This window comes from Sander vitreus, chromosome 4, assembly GCF_031162955.1.
Source record: "Sander vitreus isolate 19-12246 chromosome 4, sanVit1, whole genome shotgun sequence".
Lineage (NCBI taxonomy): Eukaryota > Metazoa > Chordata > Actinopteri > Perciformes > Percidae > Sander > Sander vitreus.
The window spans coordinates 19,418,986-19,441,751 of record NC_135858.1 but is presented as its reverse complement, the minus strand read 5'-3'; the positions used below and the strand labels follow the sequence as shown (position 1 = coordinate 19,441,751).

General features: G+C 37.9%; 3 protein-coding genes across 3 annotated transcripts in view; 2 read left to right on the top strand and 1 right to left on the bottom strand.

Annotated features, from left to right (window-relative positions):
- Positions 1-5,434, top strand: part of kif5ab (kinesin family member 5A, b) — a 62,360-nt gene extending 56,926 nt beyond the window's left edge. Inside the window, 2 exon segments of the mRNA XM_078248892.1 lie at positions 944-963; positions 965-5,434. Of these exon segments, the coding sequence (XP_078105018.1) occupies positions 944-963; positions 965-1,037 (93 nt within the window). The 3' untranslated portion in view covers positions 1,038-5,434.
- A 1,199-nt stretch (positions 5,435-6,633) lies between these two features.
- Positions 6,634-20,196, top strand: soat2 (sterol O-acyltransferase 2). Its single transcript, XM_078248891.1, has 16 exons — positions 6,634-6,764; positions 8,318-8,457; positions 8,908-8,969; positions 9,409-9,524; positions 9,643-9,696; positions 10,197-10,304; positions 11,074-11,356; positions 12,935-13,010; positions 13,924-14,008; positions 14,447-14,492; positions 15,882-16,011; positions 16,833-16,930; positions 17,567-17,665; positions 17,900-18,035; positions 18,578-18,723; positions 20,105-20,196. The coding sequence occupies exons 2-16, from the start codon at positions 8,379-8,381 to the stop codon at positions 20,159-20,161; spliced, it is 1,575 nt and encodes a 524-aa protein (XP_078105017.1). The 5' UTR covers positions 6,634-6,764; positions 8,318-8,378; the 3' UTR covers positions 20,162-20,196.
- igsf8 (immunoglobulin superfamily, member 8) overlaps positions 18,981-22,766 on the bottom strand; it is a 17,666-nt gene continuing 13,880 nt past the window's right edge. The window contains exon 8 of the transcript XR_013501892.1: positions 18,981-21,151. The gene's annotated coding sequence lies outside the window, so the exon portion shown is untranslated. The remainder of the gene's footprint in view (positions 21,152-22,766) is intronic.

Genomic DNA, 22,766 nt, shown 5'->3' with positions numbered 1-22,766 from the left:
CAAGTTGCAGTTTGAATGTTGAAACGCCTGGGCATTAAATAAAACAGCCCTGCTGCTCATCCAACATTACCTGAATAAATGCAGATCTAAAGAGGATTCATGCATGGATTAATAGAGATGTTTTTTTTCTAATATAATGTATACTTTTATACAATAGATGTATTGGGTATGGAGCAGACCCTGTCTTATGAAACATCATTATGACTTTAGAGGTTATTGTGTCTTGGCTCTCAGGTGCTGTGCAGAAGTTTTTATTTGTGGGGCCTTCCACACTAAAAATACCTACACTCACTGAGCATCTGTCTTGGCACTCTTATTTATTTATTTTTTATAAATCCCAGCCGGTTAAAGATTATATAGTAATATATAATTATTTCTCTGGGAAAGACCCCATATGAGAAAGGGGAATTAAATCATAACCGACTCTGGGTTTTTACTTCATCCTACTACCTTTGCTGTCACAGGCTTTATTCGGTTACATTTTCATGCATGTATGTTCAAGTTAATAATATTCAACACCACATGTCACCGTTACATCAATAAATTAATTTGGAAATGTAAGACCTAATTTGCAGAACTGGTGCTGTAATTTAATTCAAACCCGTATAATTTTCTTCTTTAGGTAAAGCTAGTAATTTGTAAAGTGCTGACACTCTATAAAACACTCAACAGAAGTGCTATGTTATATGGTGCAAAGCAAGTTTTGCACAGAGCTGTCACATTTTACATCCTATAAAGTGTAAATATGGCCCTAGAGTGTTCCATGCCGCTTCCAAACACAGCTAGCTCTCAGTGAAGACACAAGAAATAAAATGATTCAAGACATGTTCCTTCTGGCAATGTTAGAATGACTTACTGGCGGCTGTCTTGCTCTCCCTGTTTCTCTCAAATTAATCTGACTGTTGCTCTTACTTTCTGTTTGTCTGTGTGTCTCTCTTTCCAGGCAGACGTTTTTTGAGGCATCCTCTGTAAATCTGCATGCAGCTGATCACTGTCCTCCCCGCCTCCCCTTCCTCTCTCACCCTCATCTGCTGTAAACAGACCTCTATCTCTCTCGTGTCCCCTTTCTTTTCCCTGCTTGCTCCTCTTCAATCCCTTCTCCTTCCTTTACAATAATGTGGGGTGTATGTGGGTATCAGTAAGATCCATAGCAAGCATCTCAAATGGCAGCTGACACCCATATTGCTGCACACACTCATGAGAACAAAGGGACCATAAATAGTAGATGGGAAAGAGAAGCTGCAGTACAGTAGGTAGCCACTAGGGTGTGCTGTTAGTTTCAGAGAGGGTATCACAGTGGACATAAAACCAGTACATTCAAGCTGAGGTTAGTCTTTATAATTATTACTATTATTAAACGTGTATGGATCTGAAAACTCCCAAGTTAAACTACATGAAAACAACATGAAAAAGGTGAAACTTGAGCTCACTTTATTAATTACACTTTTGACTGTGCATGATGATTTTTGATGTGGGTTTTCAGCTTTTCTTGGAAAATACATGAGGTGGAGGAAGAGGGAAAGAGGAGCATTACTATGAAATATTTCAGTCTAAAATTGCACTGTACGTCAATGTCAATGGGGAATTCAGTCTTTAAAATGAATTGTAAGGTTAAGGTTGGTATTATTCAATATTTTTGTTATTGTCAACAAATCTCATTAAAGACTAAAAGCTACAATGTGTTACTGTCTTAGTATTTTCCGTCTTGCCCAGCCTGCCTGTGGCTCTCAGTCTAAAGCCAATTGAAGACATAAACCCTAAAAAACAGGCCTTAAATACATTGTTTCATTTGTACTAAAAGGCTCAGTATTTTCCAAAAAACAACATAAGGCACTGTAGTTTTTAGCAAGCACTACTAAAACAGGAGTAAATAGTGTTGTTGGGGACTATTTTCAGTTGTAGAATAATACACATTTGGTGTTCTAGTAAGTTTTCACAGCAGCAGGAAAACTAAACTGCAGTGGCTATATTCATAGTAAGGAAGAGCCATGCCATCCAATGCAGCAGTGTGGTTCATTGATGTATTTTTTTGTAAACAACGGAGGCCGTTGGCACAGTGAAATAAGCTACTTTATATCAGGCTTTAGAGACCACTTTTGTTGTTGGTTTGTTTCTTTTAATGGAATTTGTTGACAATAAGAAACATATAGAATATCATATTCTATGTCTGGATTTTTGAACGATTGTCAGTAGTCATAGTAACAATATAGTCCATAATGTTTTATTACAACTACTGTTGCCATGTAGGTAGACCAGCACACACTGAACTAAAAATACACATACGCACACCTGCCACTGTTGAAACTTGGCCAAGCCTTAATTTAGACAATAGACATTTTCTCACATTTGACCTTTTTTACTCAAATTAAACAAAGGAAATTAAGTTTATATATACAGTACAGTCTTTAACTCCTAAATACTCTTCAAGACACAACAGTTTTGTATTTTGGTACCCTTGGAGGATATATTTCAGATACTTACATTCCATAATAAAAAGTATTTCTCTTGTTAGATTAAGAGAAATAGTCAACCAAATAACCCCTATATCCATATACAGTCTAGCAAGTTTTTAGATCACACTTTTCGTAAAGACATTTTCAATGTCGAAGCTTCAGATGGCTCTGATAGTGGCACTATCTCACCAAGCACACGTCCTCATTTAACACAATGGTTCTTCATTGTGCTAAATGAGGAAATTGGTTAGAACATTGTTTAAAACACTCAAATATTCAGAGTTTAACATCAGTCACCACAACATGTCTGGCTTTTGGTACACTGCACTGGTTTCTGAAAAGCAACTTTGTCTGACCCACAGTTTGCGTAAACAAACAAGGAATTTGACTCTGGTTAATCTTTGCTCTCAAAGTACAACACTCACTTAACATATAAAGAATAAAAACAGAAAGGACAGTAAGAAATATAAAAAATACTGTTAAGTGTACAGTATAACAATGCAATAGAATTTACAGTTTTACAATTTTAAGCTGTAAATTATCCCTACAAAAAACTGCCTGTCAGGGATCGTCTGTGAGATAGTCAGTCATTGCCATGTCATCCAAAAGCATGGCAGTGTTGAAAAAAAGAATTGTGTAGCAACTATTTTTATACTGCTAATGCTAATTAAAAGAAATATATATAATTTATAATTTGCTTTATTTTAAATGTTATGTATTTGCTATGTAATCTTAATTTACAGCAGTTGTTGAACGTGAAGCGTTTGCATTTGTTTTGATGTGTGCTTTGAATGTTTTGGATTTCAGTCCAACATTTTGTCATTGAAGGAAAATGTGTGCATGTGTGCAGCTGCCCTTCCAATATGAATTTGTTTAGGAGATGACTAAACCTACCATTCTTTCTGAACCACCTCAGTTAGAAACCAAAGCCCTGGTTATAGTGAGTCATTTATTGGCCAATGAGGTGTTTGACCTTTGACCCCAAGATTTATTACATATCCTGTGTTACTTGGGTGCAGTCTGAGTTATCTGAGCAGATAGGTTGATTGACTGTCAGCGCACACACTTACACACACACACACACACACACACACACACACACACACACACACACACACACACACACACACACACACACTGATTGCCATGCCTAGGGTTGCAAAATTCCAGGATTATTCAAAGTGGAAACTTTTCATGGGAATTACCTGGAATGTATGGTAAGTAACGGAAATAAAATGGAAATATTGGGGTTATCTGCTTAGGCTAAATTCATCATCTCATATGCAGATAGAAACTTTTTACTATATCATGAGCAGAAATAATCCGATGGGGAAAAGTACTTTGGCAAATGATCTGTACATGTGATGGAAAAGTGTGCTGCTGAATGCACTGCATGGTTACAATTTAGTTAAATGAGCATACAATACTTGTGAATACAAAATTGTGCACAAACTTCCAAAATCCCCAAGCTTAATTTCTAATGAAAATTTACTGAAAATGTTCCGACCCTGTGCAACCCTAGTCACAGCGCCCTTTAAACTCTCTCGGTGACCTCCTGATCAACCAGTCGGGATGAGAGAGTCAAGGGTACAGTAGACAGACTCTATATGCACGTGTGTGTGTGTGTGTGTGTGTGTGTGTGTGTGTGTGTGTGTGTGTTTATTTTGAGAGAACAGGGGCTGTTTCTTCTTAGCAGAGTATCTCACTCTGGCCCTTTAACATAGTATAAAAGTACTTTTATAATAAGAATCAAATATGATTTATATATAGACTTTCATAGTGCACACACCTGAAAGGGGGGAATAGCTCGCCACATTGTACTTTATACTGTATCTTTTTTAACAAAACTAGTATCTTTCTCAGTGGAAATGTATGAATTTGTTTGAACAATTGTTTCTGGATTCCAAAGCTACATTACTGTTCTTCAGTATTTTTAAAAACATACACATTGTTATTTTATAGCTACAGCTGTAATGGCTGTAAAGCCTAAAGTGTTGTTGCCTAGTGACACAAAATCCACACCATATTTATAATAATAAGTACTTTGTATTTAAATTATTTTTACAATATAATTCCCCAAACTAAATAGTCTTTGTTAATATATTATCATTTTAAAATAAATGATAACTAACAATGTAATTGTAGTATTGGCACTGTTGTCCAATTAAACATAAAGTTGTTTCCCCCTTATACTTTAACATCTTGTCTTCTTTCCCTGTACTTTCTTCCCCATATCTGTCCCTTAAAGTTACCCACTAAGTATTTTACTGATACCCTGTAAATACAAAATTATTACGTTACATAAATTGTGAGCTGTAATCTCAAGCGTTACAGACGGACCCTCACTTCTCATCATTTTAATGCTTATCAGAAATGCATGAAGCACTTTATCACGTTATTTTCTTTATGCTTTCTCTCTTTGTTCCTTATCACAAGACTTTACACTGAGTATCTTTGACTTTCTCCAAAGGGTAAAAAATGTCATTGAACTTGAGAACCCTTTCATTATCATTTAGCATAGAGTGTGTTTACTTACATATAGAAACCATGCTTTGAAATGCGAATGGCCTTTTTTTGTCAATTTGCTGTTAGTCAATCAAAACCACAAAGAAACAACTATTCCTCTGACATGCACTACAGTATGGTTGTATACTGAGCTGTGAATGTTTGGATGATTGAGTGTGGAACTTATTTTCAGTCTTATTGTTCTGTTTTGTCTGACAGTAATTGTAGCCAAATTGAAAATGTTCTGGCAAGGTAAATAATATGTGATACTGTAGCCTCAATATGTAGAAATATAACTATGACAAGAATGCTAGGGTGGTTTAAAAAAGAAAAAAACAGATGCAAAATGTCTGTGTTTGTTTGTACATGTGTGCGTTGGTTGGTTTGTTTATGGCGTGTGATTTAGTGCATGCAGTACTTTCTTCTGTAGCTGCTGAGAAACAGTAGTGACACTACTTTCAATAAAGATGATCCTGTGTACATATCATTATTAAACTGTCTTGTTATTACTCTGCAACTCTAATTGTGTGATATTTTTACCATTTCAGCACTTTAAAAAATACTTGCAGTACAGTAAAAAATACTGAAGTTACAATGTATTCAAGATAAATTAGAGAGTGTATGCTTGCTATAAATATAAAGACTTAAGATATTGGGTATTGCAGTTTCTTCTAATTTAATATGAAAATATCACCAACGTTGGGGAGGGTCCACCCCCCCTCCTACAGTCCCTTACCTCAGAAAAACACATCCAAATGGTATAGTATGTTGTCAATAAATCCAGATACAGGCTGTAAAAACATCTGTAACAGAGGGGTCAGTGTTATCTAGAAACTGTGAAAGAAAAACTAGACATGTATTTGCTTGAACTTGAAACTTGAAACAAACACTGTATTAACTGGGTGCCTGGGTAGCTCACCCAGGCACCCAGTTAATTACAGTTTTTGTGCAAATGACATAATATTAAGGTTGACATGATGATGATGTATTGTGAGTTTGAGCCCACTCTGTCACTAAACTGATCATTTCCATTCTTGTGTTTACATTTTGGACATCACAGGACACCATGTATCCAAATGTGTCAAACACTGTGTATTTGGCCACAGAGTTAATGACCTCTGCTATCACTCTGCTCACCTAGTTTTATTACGCATTACATAATGCATGACTACTCTTCCTGTATTTGTCGAAGTTGTAGCTTTATGAGGTACATATATGAGAAATAATGTTTCCACAAAGAGGAAAGTTAACAAATAGGTTTATTTCCACTGGAAGGTCATCTTTATAGATCCTCTCAGCACATGTTTTAAGACATACAGTATAGAAATACTCTGCTTTGATTAATGAGTTGTGTTAAACATTCTTATAATGACATATTCTCCTTCTCCCTTAAAAATCCAGCATCTGTGAATATCAAAAGATGTCTCATCTCGTATTTACTCGTGTTAAACTGTGCACAGAAGAACACAAAAATGAAATACATGCATGAATACGTTTTGCAATAACATCATCATCATCGTCATTTTCTGTGAATTGACGAGGCTTCAAGACAAACTCCACTGTTCTGCTGCATAACCTCATATGTCCAGTAGAGGAGGCGAAGGGGGGACCTGTCCTACCCAGGGCCAGGAGCCAAAAGGGCAAAGTGCAAAATAGCAGCCGAGGAAAGGAGAGGACACAGATTACAGGAACTGTGACACAGGCTTGCTTAAAAACAATCCAGCAGCTCTCTCTCAGCAGGTATCATCGATTGAAACAATGCCTCTCAGCCTGTGGACCTCTGACTGAGCCCGAGGCTGGAAGACTGTGAGTATAAGTCTGACACATGGATGTCTGCCTGACGTGTATCTGACATCTGTCACCTTTATCATTTTAATTCCACAGTTTCTTCTATCTACAATTTTGTACAAGTAAAGAAGTTATAGTTTAAAAAAATGACAAAAATATAGAATAGAGTGAACTTGATGACTGCTGAAATAGCTTAGTAGTTTAGTTTAGTAGTATGTTCTCTAAATGTAGACACTGCAAACAGAAAGCAAACGTTAGTTGACCTCAAGATGACTGATAATGTGCATCGACAGCATTTATTGTAATCATTCAGTTAATACTTCAATACAGCTGTGACATCTGATTAGCATAATATGAATAAATTGTCTTTTTTTTAATCTTACTGACTAAATGAATTTATTTCACTGTAGCTTTCATTTCTCTGGTAATCCATCTGAAATATTGATCTTTGAACGATACTAGTGCCCATTCAAAAAGGGCCTGTTAGAAACGGGTCGATTGCTTGGCCTCTGGTAGCACTGTTAGTGACTTTTAGCACCGTTAGCGTGGCTGTGACGACAGAAGTGAGAGCTGTGTGCAGACCATATTGGACAATCCTGACCCAGGCTCTGAATGTTGTATATACTGTAGCCCCTTCAATGGTAAAGTCTCTCATTATTGGTAAATGAGAGGAAAGTCAGGCTGCAAGTGGGCAAGACAAATAGGGGACAAGCCAGTAAGGCTGATTTCTTAAGCATTATCCCTCAACCTCAAAATGCATAATTATGTCATAAAGTCTGACCTTCTCAAAAACGTGTTCCTCTTCATCTCTTTCTCTTCCATCTCATCATCTTCAGTCAGATAATGTGTAATCTGTCTTTGAGCAAAGCTTTTCTGCTGTGTTGACATTTCTCCTGAGGAATGATCAAACAGCTTTGATTAGAAAATTAGATTACTCTGTGTCTTTTACCTCTCCGTCAGTCTTCTGTGTATCTTATCTATAGTGTGTGTAAACCTACACTGAGAATAGGTAGACCAGCTTTATCATGTGTTTACATTGTTTGCTTGAGTCAAAATGACTGGTGATAAGACTAATGGAAGAGCACTCTAGGTAACTACAGTTCCAAAACCCTGACCCACTACATGTTTCTACAGTCAGACCAATAGTTTGTGCACTTTTTCAGTTTGGGATTCACACGAGAAAGCTCATCTCGTCGGGAATAAGGCTCATCAGGAATATTGATGCTTTTTTGCATGAGGCAACCCGCCAGCAATGAGCCTGTGACCTCATTTAATCTCTCAATTTATAGTGGAAGATTCTCTTCTCGACATCGCCAAGCCTCAACAAAGGCACAGTAAATTACATAGGGTAAAAACCCTCCATGGGTTGAAAGTTTCAATCATGCTGCACCTCTGTCTTGTGATGTCATAGCTCTTTCGCAGCTGAAAACATGATCACTTATTGGGGTCTCTCTGTCTATAGAGGGCCATGAACCAGTGTGTTTTAGCTCTAAGTGATCCAGTATGGATTTATCCTCAGGGAAGCAAGATAATGTGTGTGAGAGACTAACATACAACTTTGATATGCACAGGATTGTCCACCTGAGTCTCAGTAGATTGTCCTAAGTGTTGTGGCGTGGTCTGGTAGTAAACATGACGACTGCGGAGCAACCTAATGGACTATGGCACCGAAACGTCAAGGCCCGTCAGTCAGATGAGACCTCCGGTCATGGTATGGTTAATAATATATTTATTTCCCCACCCATTTATGGAAAATGTTTTAATGTGTGATATTAAGTTGTATTGGGTTTTGCTGTGTTATAGTAAGTAATTGCATATTAAGTGGTCTTTTTTGCATAATTGTTTGAGTAATTGCTTGCAGACAAGCAAGATTTAAAGTTCAATATATACAGTAATTGTTTTTGATAGGTGGTAAGAAGAAAAACAAGAACATTTACTGTAGAATTCCACAGTAGTAGTAGCTGGACCGAGATGGAATAATATTTTTTTATCACTTTTCTGAAGTTGCTATAGGTAGGAATATTGCAGAAATATGTGCAGAGTGTAATGTGCAAGTTAACTCTTTTCTTCGTTTTGCACTGAATATAAATTCAGGTTCAATATGTTCATATATATTGTACTGGTTGACAATCATGTGCAGCGTATGTTCTTCTCTCTGCAGTTGGGGGTCATAGCAATGTACAAAATGAAGAAGATCTAAGACAGTGGCAGAAGCATGCACAGGTAACCCATAACTCCACTTCCACCCAGTATCTTAACTTGCCACAGTCACAATTATTTTTTTAAAAGATTTTTTTGGGGCATTTCAGCCTTTAATGGAAAGAACAGATAGATATGAAAGGGGAGAGAGAGGAGGATGAGATGCAGGAAATCATCTCAGGTCGGACTCAAACCCTGGACCTCCTGCGTCGATGTATACACGTGTGCCTACTCTACCAACTGAGCTAACCCGGATACGACAGACCCTCAATTATGCTGTCCCTCTTCTGTCTTACTTAGAGAAAATACAGAAGCTAAGGTTGTGCAGATTAAACAGGATGCAGCATGAAGAGATATTTCAAAATATGGGATGCAACTTGTACTGTACTTGGGGTAAACAAATAGAGTAGGCTTTAAGTTGAAAAAGCTAAAACTACATTTTCTCCTGTGTGTCCTCCTGTAGAAGGTGAAGGAGAAGATCTTGGAGCAGGTTCATGATCAGCTCAATGATTTACTTGACAAAGCTCTGACTGAGTCAGTCCAGCCTGTTACCCAAATACAGAAAAAAATGCCATCCAGGTAAGAAAAAGGAGGCGGCGGCAACTTTTACTAGCACACATATTATTCCTTATTGATCTGGGAGATATATTTATCTGCACTAAAATGTGTGTCCATTATTCCGTGTCGATTGTTTTAGATCTCAGAGAATGGATGGCGGCAAGGTGTTTATGGAAAGACCGTCTCTGCTGGAGTAAGTGTGAAAGACAAGTCGTCTCCAATATACCATGCCTAAAGATCAGTGCAGTATCTTTACTAAATCTTTTTTCCAAATACAATTTTTAAACACCGCTTGTATGTTCTGTATTTATTGTACTTCAAATTTCTCTTTTAAAATCACTAAACAACAGATTGTATATAAAGAACTACAAACAACCTCATATTTACAGTATATACCTTCCTGATGAGAGCAAGATAGCTGAACATGTTTGAGAAATGTAGATATATGCATGGTATGTTGGAGAGGAGTCATGCAACTTGCTAACAGACAATCTGAATCTACAACAGAGATCAATGGTTATGTGGTCTGCATACTGTATACACGACACAAATACAGATCATTCAGATATTCCAATGGGCATGTTTGTGTGTATTTTATATGAATAAACCTCTAACATGTATACGGCGTAAGAGATATTCACATGAATACCACATAGAGCTGTTTTAATGTTAAGTTATCCTCCTCTTCATCAGTGAGCTGTTTGAGATCAACCACATCAGGACCATCTACCACATGTTCATCGCAGTACTCCTCATCTTCTGTCTCAGCACACTGGCTGTCGACTACATCGACCAGGGCAGGTCAGTGTGACATGTGCAATTATATGTGTGTGTGTGTGTGTGTGTGTGTGTGTGTGTGTAGAGGTGTGTATGTTTACAACAATGACACCTCTCAAACTCTATGACCCTGAACTAAATCTAATAAAAACTCAATTACCCCAAAGCCTTTAAAAACTTCTTATCTTCCTTTTCTTCCTTATGGGGTCCCTCCATCCTTCTCTCCCTGCCTCTCTGCTCATCTGGCAGCAGAAAGATACAGTAGAGCAATCAATCCCTCTGAGTATTCCTGCTGTTGCTTTGGGCAGCTCAGTAATGATTTGGTTGGGTTGTGAGTTTAATTCATATTTTTCTCCAACGGGAAACTTGACATATTGCAAATTACTTGATACATCCACCCACAGTTAACTTTCATTTTAATACGGAGAACATTAATGGAATACAAAAATAATAATATACAAGTGGTCATGTTAAATTAGATAAACCCTTTGACATGCTGCAATGAGTGGGTATTTTAAATCTGTTATTCTTATCACCGGAGGGGTCTTTTCAGAGAAAGTAATGGGGAAAATATTTAAGGCGTTTAACTATGCCAGTCATGCTTTAATACAATTAAAATGGTTCAAAACTAAAAGAAACCAAAGGCGCTAATGGAGCACATCATGAATGTCCATAATTTCAACTTCATTTTATTCTGTTAATTTCTTTCTAATAAAACTAATTAATTATTAATAATTATATATAATAACCATTGCCTTCATGTAATGATTAGTATTTCTTTATGCAATCTCAGGTTGGTCTTGGAGTTCGACCTGTTGTTCTTTGCCTTTGGGAAGCTGTGGACGGTCACCTGTGCCTGGCTTGTGATGTTCGTCTACACCCTGCTCGTTCCCTACTTCACCCTGGTGTTTTGGGGATCTTTTTACCATAGCCTGCCCTCTAAATTGGGACTGTCTCTCGGCACGGGCCTGGTCCTGTCTGCAGTGCAGACCTGCGTACTGGGATTGTTCCCCATCTATGTGGCTGTGCACTACCAGCTGCCACCAGCCTCACGGTTCATTGTGATACTGGAGCAGGTGAGTAAATGCTGTCATTTATTGAGAACAGGGTGCAAATGTTTTGGAATGCCGCATGCCGCATAAAGTGAAAATACCATCCATGTTAGAGCCTTACTCATTCATCAGCATGCTGGTACATTCACATGGCATACTCCTCTCACAGCAACATATATTCAACGCACCCTTTTAATCACAACTGTGTACTTAAGCCATCAGTGCTCTGTTCACTCTGTCGCTTGATGCAGCCGTTACTTCTGTTCATACAGCATTGCAAAAACCCCACCTCCACCTGCTTCCTCCACCTGAAGCCTCTGAGTCTTAACTTCCCTCTAGGGGAAAGATACAGTGGTATCATATAGCGATGAGGTCAGAGCCTAGATATTGAATTGACCATTTCATATTTATAAAGTTAGATTTTGAGGAAAATTATGCTCTTTCAGGAAACTTTCAAAGAACTAATCCCCCTTTAACACATGATACAGTAATGGTACAGAATCAGAGATAGCTGTTAACACACGTGATGATTAGAGTTTAGTAAGACAGCAAAGCCAAGCTTAAATCACATAAGGAGGAGGTTTGGGTGTTAGATGACTAGAGCGAGCTGTGGCAGCAAGCAGAGTTGAGAAATCAACGGAGTAAAAGTGAGAACTGACAGATTGTAAAGGCCACCTATGACAATAAATATGAATGAAACAGCTGACACTGAACAGCTCTCCTGAGCAAATGTAGGTTGTTTAAAGGTTGTTGAGTTCCAATAGCGTCACATTTCGTTTAATTAATAACTCCTGCAGTATAATTAAAGTGTTTTACTGCTGCTCAGCATAAAAATCCAATAAGCTAAATATATTTAAAAAAAAGAAAACAACCTGTGCTTGGACTGTAGATTAAAATCATGGTCATTGGTAAATCTAAATTATAAATGCAGCCCTTAACTGCCATCAGCAAGAACATTGTGAGCTGGAAGGGCACCAAAAGAGAGTAGATCTCAGTGTAGCCAACATTGTAATACCTCCTCATCCTCTTTATCACACCGGCCCCGGTCTCCAAAAACCATCTTAGTAAAATGAGTTTAGCACCATTGGAGTGAATTAATCTCAGTGCTTAGATGCTTTTGGGAAACACAGTCCTGATCCCGGTCTGACTTGGTTCCACAAAGTCTATTTTTAATTCTGATGCTGTCCGTCTCATACATAAAGTGTATTTTATTGATTTTAGATGCGTAATTGAATGTGTTTCCTTTACTAAATTGCCCAGAAAGAGAACGTGGTTCTCTGCTGTATGCAGATTGATGATGCATCATGTCTGAACTGCAGTTTCTGGCAGGCTACAATTATAAACCAGTTCTCCAACTGTGTTTCTGTCATGATATACAGTTTTCCATTGTGGTACTTCCTCCCGATTTATTACAGAAGTAAGCTAAATAAGACATCATTGGGTCAATACATACAAACACAGAAACATGAGATTGAGGCCAAAAAGATGTAGGTTGTTCCCTTCAGACACCTCTCAATTCATGCAATAAATACAGACGTTGAAGCTGTTAGTATTGATACATTGCGTCTCACTTCACACAATAACTGTATCACTTTCCCCCAGATTCGATTCCTGATGAAGAGCTACTCCTTCATGAGAGAAACCGTTCCTGTTATTATGAAGTATACAGCAAAGGAAGGTACTGTGCTGTATTGTATTGATGTCAGGTGTATTTACTCCTCAGGCAGTATCATTACTCACAGTGACACTCCCAGACACCAGAGAAAAATGAGTAAAACAGACCTCAGCAGGTTACCACCATATGATTCATGCTGAAGTTAAAATAACAATGAATTAACCCATGCAATAAATAACCTCGAGAATGTGCAGCCTCTCGATATTCTATTGTAGAAGTGTGTTGTTGTGGGGAAAAATGTGTCTCTCCTTTGACTGTAAAACTTATAGTAATAAACGTGAATACCTTTCAGGAGAAAAAACTGTATAGTCCTGAATAATTCAGTTTTTATAGAAGTGTCCAATAATTTGAATGTGGTTTTGGAATGAATTGGATATTAGTTCATTGTTTTAAACACAGATTTACACAAGTTCTGTTAAGGTAACATTTTTACAAAACATTGTATAACTTTTTTTTAAAAACATTTTTAAATGTCATTAGTAAACAGTTGAAGCTTGACTGAAGTACCACTAATAACTCAGTGAAAGAGATTAGAGGCTTTACGGCACACACCTTCACATAATGGCTAAACGATTTTGTGACCCACTGTTTAATTTTAAAGGCAGCCATTTGTTAGAGGGTCCCTACATTACGGCACAGTTAAGCTTTAGTGTAACTGCTGTTAAAGGCAACTGTAAAACTAAAGCTTTTAAAGGCAATGATATTATGCTACATAATGAAACAAGAAAAATAAAATGAGAAGCTTATGTATGAACCACAGGCCATCAGTGAGCTATTTTTTACTGAACCCCTTTTTTTAAATCATTCAAGACAACTTGTGACTGCTATTAAGATATTTTACTGCCAACTTTTAGGACTCAAAACTGGACCCATCTACTTTGATGGTCTTACTCACTGAAATGTCTTTGCTTTTCAGGAGAAAGTCCCAGATTCCCAACATTATCCAGCTATTTGTACTTCCTCTTCTGTCCAACACTTATCTACAGGGAATCATACCCTCGGTAAGACCTTTGACCTGGATTACTTTTGCTTACCCTTCTTTATATTATTTTAATTAGTGATAATATTAATGTGAGTGCAACTGACATGTACCAGAGTGGATGTCCTATTAACTTTGTTCCACAAACCAACAAAAGGCTGGTAGCATTTTAGGCCTTTTTCAAGTAAGACATTTTGGCTTGCCGCAGAGAAAGACTAATAATGGCTGAATTCCTTTTAGCTGTTTCTGTTTCAGGATCTTGGTATTCTGCATGCTGGCTCACTATCACACTATTTTACAGTTTATGGGGACACTTGAATAGAACAGAGCCATTGTTAATGTTATGAGTAACACCTTTTCTTTTCCTGCTATGAAGTGGGCAATACTGAGTGGGCAATCACAGCTAATTTCACATCATATAACACACTGTAAGTAGTGACATCCTGTCTGTTTTTCACAGGAATACCCACATAAGATGGAAGTATGTTGGCATCACACTTGGCATGGTAAGATCGAGAGAGTTCATTTGCATTTTCACACTTCTTACCTATCATTCGGATTGAGTAAGAAAACGAAGCTCTATGTGGGGTTAATGACCTAGCTTTTAGAAAAGATCTGACCTAAGTTGTTCACAGCACTCATGTGATCACGTAAAGCAATCATAAACTAGGGCTGCACGATATTTTGTTTCATCGTCTACATCGCGATTTGCGCATGCGCGATAGTCACATCGCAGGACGTTGCGATGTTGACGCTACAACTTCTTTGCTGCTTGATAAAAAAGTAAATTTTCACCGTTCTCCTTTTCCATGATTGTTACCGGCCGACCCTTCCCCTTTAAGACAGGTGGTCATGTGACGTAACGTTAGTCCGACGGGGTGGGGGTGTTATGGGAAGTGAGGCTCTCCCGTGTGTAGAAAAGTACCGTAAGCGGCAGCAGCCGCTGACACAGTGATGCACATGCTTTTCCATGGGTAGTGAAGCTAGTAGTCAGTGTTTTATGTTCGCTGCAAAGACAAACTAAATCACGTAATCACGACATCTCCCGGCCATTTTTCACCGCAGAAAGCTGCTACTAGCCAGGTTAAAGCTAACATAGTTAGCCTAAAGAAATAAGGCGTCTGTCCCAACTAACGTTATGTTTCGGAGCTGCGACGCTGGAAACATAACACTAATCTACAACAGCAGTCTGTTTCTGATATAACGTAATTTACACTGATTTAAGTGCTCTTGGATATACAGTTTGTTGAAGACTCTGCATGCACAGCAAACCAACAATCATGATCAATTTTAATCAATTTATCAAACAACCAAAGCAGGCTCCGCTAGTCGACCACAACCTGACTTTTAGAGGAAGCAACATGCATTATTAATATCATTCACTTTAGCCTGGATTGAAATTATATGAATACAATAGTGTCATGTCAGTCAACCAGTGTATTTCTTCCTAATTTCCCTCTCCAAAATCACTTCAGAAGAGTAATCACAGCGCTTACTTGCTTTGGTTTTTGTAAAGCATTAAAGTTCAACAAAGACTGGTTCACATAAGAAAGTTTCCTTTTTCCTTTTTATTTTCTATGTAGATGCTCTCCCCTACAAAATCACCCCAAGTAGTTGAGAATTATTTTGTATTTCTAAATAGGGCTATTTATGTCCTCTTGTAAAAATGTGTCTTTTTTTCATATCGCAATATATATCGCAGGGGAAAAAAATATCGCAATGTAAGTTTTTTTCAATATCGTGCAGGCCTATCAAACTACAGGTGCTTAGTGCTGTAATAGCTTTAATCTCTGATATCTCAGATCACACCACTATCTCTGGTTTTCTAGTGCTGATTCTCAAGTTTGCTCCATATTTCATTTACTTTTCCTTCTACGGTAACGCTCAATTTGCAGATCTTAGGATGCCTGTTTTACGGCTACTTCATCCTGGTCCGTCTTTGTGTGCCCGTCTTCAGACCTGAGACCAACCAGCCTCTGAGTAAACGATCAATGGTTCTGGCAGTGTTCAACTCAATATTACCAGGTACTCTACTTTCTACTCTCTACCTACATGAAGCTTGTTCTGGAAGATTTTTGAGGCAATATTAGAAGGAAGTTGTGTGAAACAGACATAAACGTTAGATAGATAGATAGATAGATAGATTGATTGATCGATTGATCGCGTGGGAAATGTAAGCATCCAGTAGCTTATACAACACATAAACAAAACACAGATACACACAGGAATAAAGAATAGAAACATAACAATAAAAACACAGCCGTGAAGTTATAGTCTAGCCACCAAAACGACAACAGAGAGCTGTCACTATAATAGAGTATATGTACTAATAGAGGTAGTGCAACTGTAAGTTGATTAAAAAGTAATTAAAAAAGTAAAAACGCTGCAAGAATAATGATTACTATGGATAATATAAAATCTACATTGTAGATAAATATATGAACAAATACAAATGCAGAGTGTGCATACGGCTAACATAGCCAGTAACTTACAGTTCATCTTTATTTGTAACATCACTTCTACTTACAACCTCTATTATCTCTTATCAGCATGAGTCAGTGCTGGTTAATGTATTGCTTAATATGGAAACATGTCTCTAGTGTTTTGAAGTCAGTGATAAGATTAAAGATGCTATTATGTAATCAGATACAGGTATTAAAGTCTTGCATATTTATTACTCCCCTTAAGTGAATAGCTTTCTGAGTAGGTGCTGATATAAGAGCATCAGTTTCAAATTGCAGTTCTTATGAGAAAGCTGGGAGCAATGCCCAGAATAAGTGTTCCTCATAAAATGTCTCTCTGTCTCTCTCTCTCTCTCTCTCTCTCTCTCTGTCTGTCTGTCTCAGGTATAATGCTCCTTCTGTTGTGTTTCTTTGCCTTCCTGCACTGCTGGCTCAACCTCTTCGGAGAACTGCTGTGTTTTGCTGACAGAATGTTTTACAAGGTGTGTGGCATGGCTCATTTTGTGTGGCATCATCATGACTTACTTCTGTGACTTACTGCTTTGACTGATGACTGATGTGTTTTTGCAAGTCCGAAGTTGTGAACAAATTTAAACTGGCAGATTGATTTAATTTGGACAATAACAGTAAGGAGATGGCAGAGCTTTACTGATTGTAAGTTGGTATAAGAAGAAGTGTGGTACCTAAAACCTAAATGAAGTCAAAGTTAGACGTAGTCTTTTGAAGCTTTCATTTGCTGTATATTTATTTTTCTGTGATGATAATGTGGCCACACCATTTCCTTGAAATCTGCTCTAGGTGCCCTACTGTATCTTTATGATTATGTGCACCTGATACTACTTATCTGTTTAAAAGAGGTTGGAGTGTACTTTTTTACATTTGTGTTTTTCTGCATTACAAATGAATGAGATCTTCAAAAGACTCCCTCTAACTTTGAGTCCAAACTGTTTACCTCTAAAGTAGTTGGAAGCACTGTATGCTATCAGCACTACAAACTCTAAAAATCTAGTTGATGATGGCCATATTTAATTTAAGAAGATCATACAAGTTTGGCTCACACCAGTTTAACTTTATGAATTATTTAACAGCAGTCATCTCATTTTACTGTGATTTTCTAGGACTGGTGGAACTCGACATCTTTCGCCAACTATTACCGTACCTGGAATGTAGTGGTTCATGACTGGCTTTATTACTACGGATACAGAGACTTCCTCTGGGTGAGTAGAGTGCCATTACAGTAAACTATAATTACATACAATGAATAATATTAAACAAAACAAGTATGTAATGTCCCAGTGAATGACGTCTGTATTTCCAAAGTAGCATGTTACATGATAAAGTGCAGATAGTAGTTTAACTTGTCCTGTAATTCTAGTCATACAAATTCCCTACTAAACCAGCCTGACCTATGAACTCTGAGCCTCTCCCTGTTCTTCCTCTGATCCCTGCAGCTGTCAAATAGGAAATTCCGAACAGCTGCCATGCTCTCTGTGTTCATCGTCTCTGCTGTCGTCCATGAGTACGCCTTGGCCATTGGCTTCGGCTTCTTCTATCCCGTCATGTTCTGTCTCTTTGCTCTCTTTGGAGGTGAGGGTTGTACTCATTATTCAGGGAACAATCTTCACAATAATAAACACGCAAATGATTGGTATCAGGTGGTCTGACCTGGCTGCTGGAAAACATTTGACAACATTCATGCCTTTCAAATAAAGGAAGAGAAGGAGACAGAAAAAGAGAGAAACATATTGAATGTCAACCTCCTTGCCGTTGCTAAAATTAAAACACTGTCTCTGAATTCAATGGCTTGTTAAAAATATGTAAATTTCCCCTTCTACATTCTGGACTGTGCCTTCAAGCCTTCAAAGTTAAAATCAGTAATTATTCACTCCCAACACCCATTGAGTAGCTGTTTTCAGGGGACGACTGTCATTATATTTAGAGTACACTTGTGCATTGTGTCCTCTGAGTTGTCAATCTTACAAAATGTTGCATTTTTTCACTTACTGTTTGTCCCTGTCCTTACATGCAGCCTCACATCTACTTACTTACTATTTAACTACAGATTTATTCCATCATACACAAAAAAACAGTCATCAACAACAACATTCCCTCATGTCTTCCTCTCTTAGTGATGTTCAACTTTACCATGAACGACAAGCGACAGAGCCCTGTGTTTAACGTCATCATGTGGGCGTGTCTCTTCCTCGGTCAGGGCGTCCAGGTGTGTCTGTACTGCCAGGAGTGGTACGCCCAGATACATTGCCCTCGGACAGGGGTACGTACTCCACCTATGTGTACTGCTAGTACTGAGGAGGCCATGCTATGAACAGACTTATGCTTGTTTAACTAATTTCTTCACAGCTGGATGATGTTAATTCTACTCTTTCATATAGCTCTACTTTTTATGATATCAGACCTGCTTCTTCGTAGGCTTGCACATGTCCAGTGGGTCAATCAGTCAGGCCTTCAAAAAGCTCCACAAGACAGACATCACTCTATTTTATAGTGACACAAACATGCTTCAAAAACAAGCTTTCTCTCTCGCGTTTAATTAAACTTTTGGTTTTCTTGGCAACAGAAACAGTGATTTTTCTTAAAATGAAATCAATAAAACCTGACAGAAAGTACAATTTGTGACCCTTTTTTTTATCAGCAGAAGATATAAAAGCATATGTAACTAAACTTTGAGATTCCTCTGAGAGATTTATTATGGTGTTTGTAGGCTTGAACAACTATCCCACTGGACTCGGTTTAGACTCAGTGAGAAGCTGCATGATTGAAAAAGATCAAAAATAGACAGAGCTACAGATACATAAACAGATACATGTGACTGCATGTATGAGGATTTTAAAAGAAACAGCAGTTTATTTCTAGTGTGCTGCTGCTGTTCAATGACCTCATTAAACAGCACTTTGAACCGCAGTTTCTGAGGCACTTTAATGGAAAAAAAGGCCAGTGAGTGAATAGACTTGAAATACAAATAAATAGACTAAAAGACTAGAAAAAAAGAGAAATACTACCTAACAACATCACATGACTGGTGCTTGAGTACTTTGATGTTGGACATCATACAGACTCCAGCAACCAGATGAATCTGACCATAACTCCTTTCACTGTCTCATCATCCGGGTTTTGCCATCTGTTCTCATGTCCAGTCATTCATGAGCATATGTTACTACACAGACTATGTGCCTATATAGACACACATAAAGTGCATAAATTTGTTCTTAAAGAGACAAACACACCCAATTCACATACATAAGCCCTTGTACGTAAGCCACATGTTTTGAGTAAAGGCACGTTTGTAAAAAATCTGACATGTATTTTACCCTTAAAAAGCTGCCCTTTATTCCCAAAGCGTTTGATGAAGTCACAGATGTAAATGATTTGCCTGACAGATGGGCACAGATGTACTTAACATACTTATTCCACTATGAACTACCCGCTAAGGCATCCTCTAAAGCCAGTGGCGTCATTCACACACACATACAATGGCTTTACACAGATAACTGCAGTCTAAAAATAGAGGTGACATCCGGTAAATGAGATTATTAAGTGATGATAAATGGATGTTTATATCATACAGATGAAATGTATAAAAGGGTTACAGATAATGATACCATATTTAGACCAATTCTTCTACTCTATCTCAACAGAATAGCTTCTGGGAGTTGGTGACGCCTCGATCGTGGTCCTGCAGCTACCAGAGATGATGCTGTTTTTCTCCTGGGCTGGAGGGATAAATGATGAAGGATAGAGATCTGAAAACCATGATTGACTGAACACAGGAAAGAGCAAGGAACTTGAAAGACATGTAAATATATAAGGTTTTCTGTTTTTAGTGTGACAAGATTTTTGTCCTTACCTTTGTCTTTATGTTGTTATTTAGGTGTGATGTTATCCACAAATCTATCACCTCTGAATTATTCCTAGTTTTTCTTTGTACTGATAGTAGTAAACTGTTTAATAATTCAGGCTGTGTAAAACGTCCTTTAAAGATTATTGTAATAGGCTGATAGAATATTGTACTGTAAGCAAACTGTTGCACATTAATAAAATGTATTGACAGACAAAGTCTCTATGTGCAAAGTTTTGAGCAAATGTGTCCATTTTCTGTGAACGGATCAAACTAACAAGATTCAACATGTTAATTAGTGAGCTTAATAGGTTCTGGTAGGCAGACTCCTGACAGGCTAGCTGTTTCCCCGTTACCAGTCTTAATGCTAAGGTAGGCTACACACATCCCGGCTTCTGGGTGATGCACAACATAATCAATAGGGGGCGTACAGTATGTACTGTATATATTTTCCACGAGTTATATACTATTTTACTGAAGCCAATTCTTTGAAATATTACATGTATTTAAATGTTGTAATAATAAGCCCCCAGGAACTCATAACACTCTGTAAATAAAATGTAGAATTGCATTTTATAGAATTATTTAAAACAAAGTTGGTCATGGTTGTAGAAAACGTTTCACAGAAGACAGGTGAAATCAGTGACAACTTCGAACAAGCTTTGCCACAGTAAGGGCACGAGGCCTGCAGTGTGTGTTGCATGTTTAATCCTGCCTTGGCCCAGCGTTGGTTCAGCTGTCAGGGATTGGTTGGAAGGGAAGGTATGTTGGTACCAACCAACCATAGGCAGCGCAGCGTCTTATCAGTCTGCCACAAAGCCTCCGTTTGTCTGCCTGCCACGTCCCTCTAAAGTCATACAGGAAGAAGAGGATTAACATTGGTACAGTGTTTGCATTAGTGACGTAATGCTCTGTAAACTGATATACTGTAATACCAAGGCAGCTCAGAGAGGCACAGCAGGACAGATACAGCGTCAATAATAGAATTTCATATATTTGTGTTTCCATTTGGCATAGTTCATCAAATGTTATACTTGAAAATTAAATCACCTGTTTCTTGTATTTTTATTTTTTTCATTTTACATTTTGTTTGACATGCTTTTTATCTCCAGCTTTCTTTTAAAGTCTACATAAAAGGAGCTATCATGTTTTAAAAATTGAATTTCTCCATTGAGGTATTCATAAATGAAGTGCTTCTTTTTTTGATGGATGCAGTTGTCTTTGTTAACCATTATTGAGCCAACTTCTACATCTTCTCCAATTTGAAATGATATCTTTGCTGGATGAAAGCGAAATTTACATCACTTAATGCCCCCCTCATTAAAGCAGAATTTGGCCACTTTGGAGTATAGAGGAACAAGCTGAAAAGTCAACAATGACATAAATGACCATTTAAAGTTGTTTTAGCAAACAGTTGCTTTTTTACACACCCAGTAGACATGGAGCAACATTGTAATTCATTTGGAGTTTGGTTTCTGGCCATCTGACAATTATAAAGACTAAATGCTCCACTGTGTTAACTAGCTAGTGGCCAACTTTGTCTGTCTGCTGTTTGGTGCTGGGCAAGTAGCACACTGTGGTTTCTTTGCTGAAAACAGCTCCGCTGCGGCTAGAAACAAGGTTGATGAGAGCAGTGAGAGTAAACCAAAACAATGAGCTGAAATATGCTAAAACACTCTTAGAGCTGAAGGTAAACTGCAAAGTCTGGGGATAGTTATCTTTTGGTTTGTCAGCCTCTTCCAAACATAGTTCCTGGTAAATTACTGGAATAACCTTTCAGGCACCGGTAGTGATTTTCACAATTCCGCCTTGCACCTTTTCACACTTGCCATGGCAATGCCAGAATAGATAGGGGATAGGACAGCCAACAGTGCTTATCCCTGCAATGTTTCTGCTTGCAGCCACACCACAGCCATATCAGCATTGACCCTGGAATGTTACTAGGTCCTGAGGTGAAACATTGGTGGGACAGATTTCCCTGCATATCGATCCCTGCTCCCATTCACACATGAGGCCATGCAGGAAATGTCCCTGCACATTTCAGGGAAAGACTGCATGTGTTAAAAGGGGCAGAGTGAACCTTGTTACTTTATCCATTTGATCCATTGTCAATATTAAAATATTGATTATTGCAGCTTTAATTTAGCTTTGCAAATGGAACTGAATCATCCAGCAACAGATTCAAAAATGTCTGTATACTGATGGTAGACATATATTTTCATTTGTAAATTGATTCTGCAGCTGTGATGCACTTTAAATGACATGTTAATTGGTGAATTACACAATAAATGAATTAAATGAAGGCTGTCATATTAGATATTGAGCATGTAATGAAGCCAGTATAGATGCATCAAGATTATTGCTCAACCATCAGGCTTTCTCACTGTACTGTAAAAGCCTCCATGACTTTGGCTCTGTCTTGCAGTTTAAGTGTCTAGTGTTTTTGTTCCGGATGAGATCAG

Bases quoted from the DNA above. Each gene is read 5' to 3' on its own strand.
- soat2 (XM_078248891.1), top strand. From the start codon at position 8,379: ATGACGACTGCGGAGCAACCTAATGGACTATGGCACCGAAACGTCAAG. The intron at 9,697-10,196 runs GTAAGTGTGAAA...CCTCTTCATCAG, and splicing joins GAAAGACCGTCTCTGCTGGA to TGAGCTGTTTGAGATCAACC. The intron at 13,011-13,923 runs GTACTGTGCTGT...TTTGCTTTTCAG, and splicing joins GAAGTATACAGCAAAGGAAG to GAGAAAGTCCCAGATTCCCA.